Here is a 7471-nt window from a genome sequence, read left to right as displayed (position 1 = left end):
AACCTACCAGTCAATAAATGAGAGGCAAAGTCACTTTCGAAAGTCAATGAGAGGCAAGTTGATTTCCAAAGTCAATGAAAGGCAGGCAAGTTACTTTCCTTCATATATTTTAATGTGCTCTAGCATGGACTAACTAACTACGGTGATTCTTATGACGCACCAAACTCTTTATCAGAAGCCTACACCTGCCTAAACTCACACTTTATCTCAGTCCTTTTTCTCTTCTTGACCACCCTCAGAAGCTTAGGCCGCCCCAAACCGCAATTGATTTATGGCACAAGATGTAGGCAGCTCATCATGTACACCATTTTCCGGGGATGAGCGATCCTTGTTTGCCACTCTCTCTGGTGTGGTGACAGTCTTCATGATCTTCCTGGCTCAGGCTGCAGACCTGATGAATGGGCCGCTCTTCGAAATGCTAGTGGGCGAACCCAACAGCTACTTCGGAAAGATTCTCACGGCCATGGTGGTACCTGGAATTGGAGCTGTGGCAGCCTTCTCCAGCAGCGTTAATACCTGGAAGATATCATGGAAACTAAAGACGGACAAATTCTGGCAAGGTAAGCCATTGGAAGCCAGCAGAGGGAGTAATGACAGCCAATTATATTGGGATCCTCGAACACTTAAAGCTCTTCTGGTGGCACAGATATGGATCGCTTATTCCGGAGAAGGCGAGATCCCTGAAAATGCCGGTAATAATGGTAGCACAAATGAAGCCGTGGTCAGTAACCCAATCGATGTGCAAGAAGAAGAGGCGAGTAAGGATTTATTTGGATTAAGGGTCAAAGTCCAATTTGAAGAAATCGAGATGAAAAATGACATTTTTTCGTCTCCGCTGCCACCAACATCCCCCAAGGAAGATAACAAATCAAAACCAAAGAGTTTGCCAGATGTGGAAGCCACTCATCCGCTGAAGATACAAGGTAAGGACATGCTGTACTATAAGCTCAGTGCATTACCCATCAAAGATGATGGTTGCTCACATGCGGGAGGGGCCGATAATCTGAATGAGCAGGAGCACCATATAGTCCCCATCTCCGAATGCAACAGGGACCACCACGACATTTCAAATGAACTGCCATCAGGAGAACCAGTTGATGAAGATGCGCGACTACAACAGCGTGTGATGTTTTTGCATCCCATTGATAAACAGGCCTTGTTGCAGCTAGGGTTCGTTCCCGATTACGAGGAGCTGAGCTATCTGCGCACCAATACTTCGTGGGGGATGACGCTCCTGGCACTCCAATCCCTGGGCTACATAGTAAGTGGCATGATCCGCATCTTCGAGGACCGAATCATGTCACCGATTGAGGTAGTGGCGATGTTCCTCTCATGCGTGTCCCTAATCCAGGTCTTGTTCCAAATGTTTGGCGGCATTAGTACCCAACGCACAATCCTCATTTACCTTACCCCGGCTGAGTTCTCATCCTTCCAAAAACAAGTCCAGCACATCAAAGAAGCCAATGAAACAGAACGAGTGCCTCGTGGAAGCGCAAACCTCTACGTGGTCGGATATCTGTTCATCATTATCTGCACCAGTTGGTTGCCATTGTTCATGGTGTTTCGTTATGGTTCATACTTCAAGAAAGCCGCTCATCACTCCCGTCTCTGGTTCGGGTCAGCAGTGTGCTTTGGCATCATTCTCCTTACACCACCATTTGTTCATGAAAACCTTGGGGACATGCCGTTCTTCTTACCATTGCTAAGCTTGACCACCATCGCATTGGCTGCGGCAGGAACGATAAAGGAATGGAAGAATCTCTGTTTCAATGAGCCCAGTGGCGAATGGTACTCGGTACTCATTCCTCACGTCGGGAACTTCTGATAAGTGTTTTTCTCTGCACGGCATGAGCCTTCTCTCATAGTGTACCATAATAACAATCTTTCATTGTGTCTTCATTATCTAGCTCCCTCGGGTGCAACACATAATGAATGATGTTTCCTATGTAGTTTTGGAATTGTTGGAACTAACTTTTAATATAAACAAAACTCTAATATATTGTGGTCTGCATGTGTTCCTTTATGTCACCCTTTTAGCACACCCTTTTTTGCATGCATGTACCTAAGTCAACCCACCTTTTTAGCAAGCATGTTGGCTAAGACAATCCAAATGGGTACCTTTGTATCAACTATAAATTGAGTAAGAAGTAAGTAGGCTCATTTTGATCTCTTATGTGCATTTCACATATTGGTGGAGAAGCGGGGTACCAGTCCCCTACGTCCAAGCATCCGCCTCTTCCGCTTTGAAGGGATGCATCGCTCTCGCAACCATCAATCACTCGACCGACATTATCTTGTTAGTCTCTAGTAGTAGTATCTTTTCCATTAGCACCACCTTAGCTCGTACACGATAGCCCTCCTGGCCCCCACCTCAATCAAGCCCAAACATACTCGCAATTCACAGGAGCAATTGATCTTTATCCGTCGATTGTTAGCACGTACACGATAGCCCCCTGTCCCCCACCTCAGCCAAGTCTAGGTGGCCCTCTGTCCACAAGGGCGATTTATCTTTATCTGCCAATTGTTAGCTCGTACACGATAGCCTTCCTGTCCCCCGTCTCAACCAAATCGAAGTGGCTGTCAATCCGTAGGAGCGATGGATCTTTCTTTGCCAATTGATCTCTCCGTGATCCCCCTCCTACATGATAAATCTCTTTTCCTCCATCTCAACCAAGTCTAGGTGCAATTGATCTTTTAGGCAAATGGCCTCATCCTCCTGTCCATAGGAGCAATTGACACAAATGCGATTGATCTTTCTGACAAATGGCTTCATGAATGCCTCGAGAAGACCCTCAAGCAAGAGATGGTCGCACAAATCAACCATTTTCAAGCACTCTATGGGCGTGACCCTCGCCTCCCCTCCCACCAGAATCATCCATTGAACCATTCCAACCCTACCAACATGGATAGTGCCACTTGGGGGCTCTATCTCCACCAGATGCTCCACATCCTTTGACAAGCTAACTCCCGGAACCTACAAGTTGCACAACTGTGCCAGAAGCATCGAGGGATTCGGCTCGTTCACCGTAGTTCGTGCCATTAGATCCACCATGTACTTGTTCCGATGCGATTCAAACAACTGATTCACCTCCTCCCATGTTGTCTGCATCAAGCCATTTGCCACCCCAAGCCTAGCTTCTAACCCCCATTCCTTTCCCATGTCGTAAACCTTCTTGTTTCTCTCAGTGGGGAAATGTGGTGTGCATGTGTTCCTTTGTGCCACCCTCTTTGCACACCCTTTTTAGCACACATGTAGTTAAACCAACCCAAATAGGTACCTTTGTATCAACTATAAATTGAGCAAGAAGTAAGGCACTAAGTACGTTGGTTTCGATCTCTTATGTGCATTTCACAATATTGAAAACTAAGAATTTAGTTAATGAAACGTGTTAGTATCTAAAAATAGATATAATAAGTTTGTGATATTCACATTTCAAAACGTATTTAAAGGCTAGAGCACCTGCCTCAACACATCTAAGCACATATTTACAAGTTCTTATTTTAGTTCTATTATCCATTTAGTACCTTCTTAGCTTTGTGTTCATCTCCTTCGAAGTTATAATTGCTACATGGTATCAAAGCCAAGTTTTGATAAAAGAATAGGAGTGTTATCCTCTTGAGCCATATATCTCTAAACCCTTAGTCATAACCCTTGGGTTGAAGCACGCTATGGTGTACACAAAAAGTATAATTTTTGGCTAAAAGAAAAGAGTACTTTTTGTAATGTTAATACTTAATTACTTCAAATGTGTTAAAAATGTGTTACTTCAAGGTATACCGGGAGCCAATTACTTCAAATGTGTTAAAAATGGGATTGTGCACATGATAATAGAATGGACTGTATTTCAATCTAGCTCAGTTTCAATTTATGTCCTAAATTTGTAACTCCGGTAAAGATTGAATGTAGAATATGGGGAGCATATGGGGTCATCATGTATGATGTGCCCATACTGCTATAGGTTTGTGCATATTACTCCTGCATCAATTTAATGCTTTACTAGTCCAATCTCATTATGGCGAGCAGTTGTCAAACATATACATCATGTATAACAGAGATTAAAGAGAATTCAAGAGATCTTGAGGAATGCTAATAATCAATCTTAAAAGTTCATTTCCGTTTATCGTGGATAAATCTTTCAGCATGTTTTGTTAATTGTTGGATCCTATTAAGGCTGATTGATGACCAAAACAGTTCTCATGCTATAGAAGATGTTAAAAGCAAGAAAAGATTATTGAGCGTAAAAGCGGCTAATTAATAGAATTAACATCCTCTTGGGGGTAAATACAAGGTAGGTAGGCACACACCCAGTTAGTGGCTCATGGAAGTAAACCTCGTAACGCCAAGCTTCTGAACCAGAGGCTTCCTTTGATGTGGACAAATGAAGGAGATGGAATGTAGTGCTGATGAGGCAGCAATTGTTGATTAGTTGTGAAAACCCAAGGGTGCAAGTGAAGGTTCAGAAGGGGCAAAAGTTGGGAACAAAACTGTTTCAATTACACACATATGGCCTACAGTATAGGCAAACCACTAGCCAAGGGTTCTTAAAACTAGCTTACTCATTCATACCGAGGAAAGAATTTCTCAAACCACTTCTTCTTCGCGGTGCTAACCCACAAAAAGTTCTCATGTCATTTGCGGTTGTAAAAGCGATGTGATCTTCCCCTGGAGGTGTTGAATGCTTACGACGCTCTTCATCCTGCCTACTTCTTTTCCTTCCCGTGTGAAGATGATGGTGGGTACCATGCGAACCACCATTCGAGTGGAGATGTCCTGCATAGGACAAATATCATTGCAAATCATGAGTGGAGATGCCCCGCATATGACGAATATCATTACAAATCATGAGTGGAGATGCCCTGCATATGACAAATATCATTCCAAATCATGAGTGGAGATGCCTTGCATATGACAAATATCATTACAAATCATGAGTGGAGATGTTCTGCATATGACAATATCATTACAAATCAAGTGGCAATGTTCTGCATATGACAATATCATTACAAATCATGTGCTCGCAGTTTCAAATAGCAAAACATGGTACGTACATTGCATACTGCTCAAATGCCTTCATGGCTGTAAAGTGTAGCAAAAACCAAAATATCCCTAGTAAGATTTCCACATTTATCAGAATACTTACTGCCTGCGGATCTTCTTTGAAAATTTACAGCTACATAGGGGTATTCTGCAAAATTTTAGGAATCCTGAAACCCTAGAATGAGATAGAGAGACAGAAGAGAAGTTACCTTGGATTCATTGATGTCAACCTTGCAGAAGATGACCTGATTAGGGTTTTGTACCGCGGTCAGTTTCACCATCACATCATACATGGCCTTGGAAGGGGAGCTCCAGGATGCATAATACATGCTCACAACCTGCACAAAGCCACGCACAAGCATCAATTTCAAGGACATGCATGATTGAGAAATACAGAGACTCGGGGTCTGCTTGAAAGAGCGATGGAGAGGTGAGACATACGAGCTTGTCGATTTGGATGGTGACCTTATAGAATAATCTTGAAACTCCATGAATATTCTAGAATTCTTCAGAACATTCTAGAAACTTCAGGTTATGCTCCTAAAGGCCCTATAAATAGCAATAATTCGGTTTAACGCCAATCTTAAGCCCCTAAGTTATTTCTATCCTTGTACTCCTTTTTTATAAAATACTTACTTTTGTGTTAGTCATGCTTGTTTGTTTGTTTGTGTGTTATGATTCTCTCTCCTCTCTGTCTCGGAACCTTGACAACCTCCCTAATAAGATGGCGAATAGCTAGCCTTCTTATATTGAGGTCCCTTGAATTTGAGGAACTCCAAAATTTGAGGCAAGATTAATGTAGATGTTGTGGCAATGTCCACCATGTCTAACCAAGGAATTTCTTGATTTTGACATGAACAATAGAGCATCTCGGATGTAGCCTTGATCATAAAAGCTATTGCAATAGGGCGTGTTTGACCTTGGATTTTAAGTTTGGCCAATATTCCAAAGGTTGGTGAGTTTCAAGTCCAACAATGTGTGCTTTGGATTTCTTCAATTGTTCCTGTATGTTGTTGTTGGGTAAATACAAATTTTAATCTTAAAGGGTTGTAGTAGCACTTCAACTTTCTGTTCTCGACAAACCTTGGTAGAGCTCTAGTAACCAATCATTTAGTTCAAGTAGAGCATAACTAAGGTTAATTGCTACTTAGCGAAACCCTTATGAATCTACCTCTTGTATGCGTGCCATATACTTTCATAATAATGGAAATGGTTGTTGTCTTTATACATGTACTTATCGTATGTGTATCTGTACTTAACTGTGAAGTCTCGTTAAGACCTATTTAATCTGTAAAGTTGAGAGTAAAAACTTGGGATTAGAATTAGTGGAGGGATAATTTCTTCTTCTTCTTAAATTCTGTTAAGGAGGAACAAGAAGGCCCCACCTTCATCTCATTCGAGTGTATGAAATTGGCCAACTTAGGCCCCTTCACTTTTGTCGATTCATCTGACACAAAACCCACCCTCTTTAGAGACATTTTAACGGGTATCAATCCCGAGCTAGATGCTTACGTCGGATTGGAGCATTCCAGAAGTCGGGGGATCCAAATACCAAGAGACAAGTTGTTGGTGTGTAAAAGTCTTCTAAAATTCGGAGCTTGGTAGGGTTTCAAGGGAGACTGTTCTCTTTCTTGCAAGGTGATATGACTAGTAAGATAGAGAAAGGATAACTTCGTGACTTGTTTCTTTTAATCACTACAAATGCGACAACAAATGAATAGATAGCAAAAATAAAAGCTCTCAACTTTGTCTAAGAAAAGCCAAAGTGATGAATTCCTCGAGAAAGCTCTCTACTATCAATGAGAGATGAATTATTGAACATATTGTAAGAGAAGTCAAAATGATCAATGCTTATGTGATGTGTATCAATGGCAAATGGATTATTGAACACTATGGGAAAGCCGAATCTTCTTTGGAGCATGGGTCAATATGAATGAAACGCAAGGTGGTACACTAGACAAGACCAACCAAAACCAATGAAAGGCCTTGACTTGTCAGACTCCTTAAAGATATACACACTTTAATGCCGCCCATCATTCAATGACAAAATGAATTATCATTATTGTTGACAATATCGAAAGCGATGTTGCCCTGGACAAGTGAGCAGTCAATGAGAGGCAAAAGTTGGTTTCCAAAGTCAATGAGGGGCAAAGTTGCTTTATTAAGTAGTTTGCTCTGGCATCAGGACAAAGTCAATGAGGGGCAAAGTTGCTTTATGAAGTAGTTTGCTCTGGCATCAGGACTGACTCACTAATTACGGTGAATCATTTGATGCGCCGAACTCTTAATCAGAAGCCTAACCCTGCTTAAACTCGCACTTAATTTCAGTTTAATTACTATGGCAGAAGCTGTAGGCAGCTGTACACCATTTTCTGGGGATGAGCGATCCCTGTTTGCCACTCTCTCCGGTGTGGTGACCGTCTTCATGATCTA

The 7471-nt window shown here is 42.0% G+C and overlaps 2 protein-coding genes across 2 annotated transcripts; one reads left to right on the top strand and one right to left on the bottom strand.

The window, feature by feature from the left end:
• The first annotated feature begins 229 nt into the window (after positions 1 to 229).
• On the top strand, positions 230 to 1917 carry LOC147862059 (uncharacterized). Its single transcript, XM_087322711.1, has one exon. The coding sequence runs from the start codon at positions 272 to 274 to the stop codon at positions 1823 to 1825; it is 1554 nt and encodes a 517-aa protein (XP_087178837.1). The 5' UTR covers positions 230 to 271; the 3' UTR covers positions 1826 to 1917.
• Positions 1918 to 4077: 2160 nt separating this feature from the next.
• LOC147862058 (uncharacterized) lies at positions 4078 to 5689 on the bottom strand. The gene is made up of 4 exons (XM_087323058.1): positions 5675 to 5689; positions 5480 to 5536; positions 5248 to 5376; positions 4078 to 4771 (listed from the first exon to the last, which is right to left on the bottom strand). Exons 1-4 carry the CDS (start codon positions 5687 to 5689, stop codon positions 4625 to 4627), a joined length of 348 nt encoding a protein of 115 aa, XP_087179184.1. The 3' UTR covers positions 4078 to 4624.
• Positions 5690 to 7471: the final 1782 nt, after the last annotated feature.

Source organism: Azolla caroliniana, unplaced genomic scaffold (assembly GCF_043228905.1).
Source record: "Azolla caroliniana isolate FFs.n. ecotype wild unplaced genomic scaffold, voAzoCaro1.0.p SCAF_7, whole genome shotgun sequence".
NCBI lineage: Eukaryota > Viridiplantae > Streptophyta > Polypodiopsida > Salviniales > Salviniaceae > Azolla > Azolla caroliniana.
Note: the sequence above shows the minus strand (reverse complement) of the source record. Positions and strands in the feature narration are given on the sequence as shown.

Bases quoted from the DNA above. Each gene is read 5' to 3' on its own strand.
- LOC147862058 (XM_087323058.1), bottom strand. The intron at 5,377-5,479 runs GTATGTCTCACC...GGCTTTGTGCAG, and splicing joins CCATCCAAATCGACAAGCTC to GTTGTGAGCATGTATTATGC. The intron at 4,772-5,247 runs GTAACTTCTCTT...TGTCCTATGCAG, and splicing joins TTGACATCAATGAATCCAAG to GACATCTCCACTCGAATGGT.
- LOC147862059 (XM_087322711.1), top strand. From the start codon at position 272: ATGGCACAAGATGTAGGCAGCTCATCATGTACACCATTTTCCGGGGAT.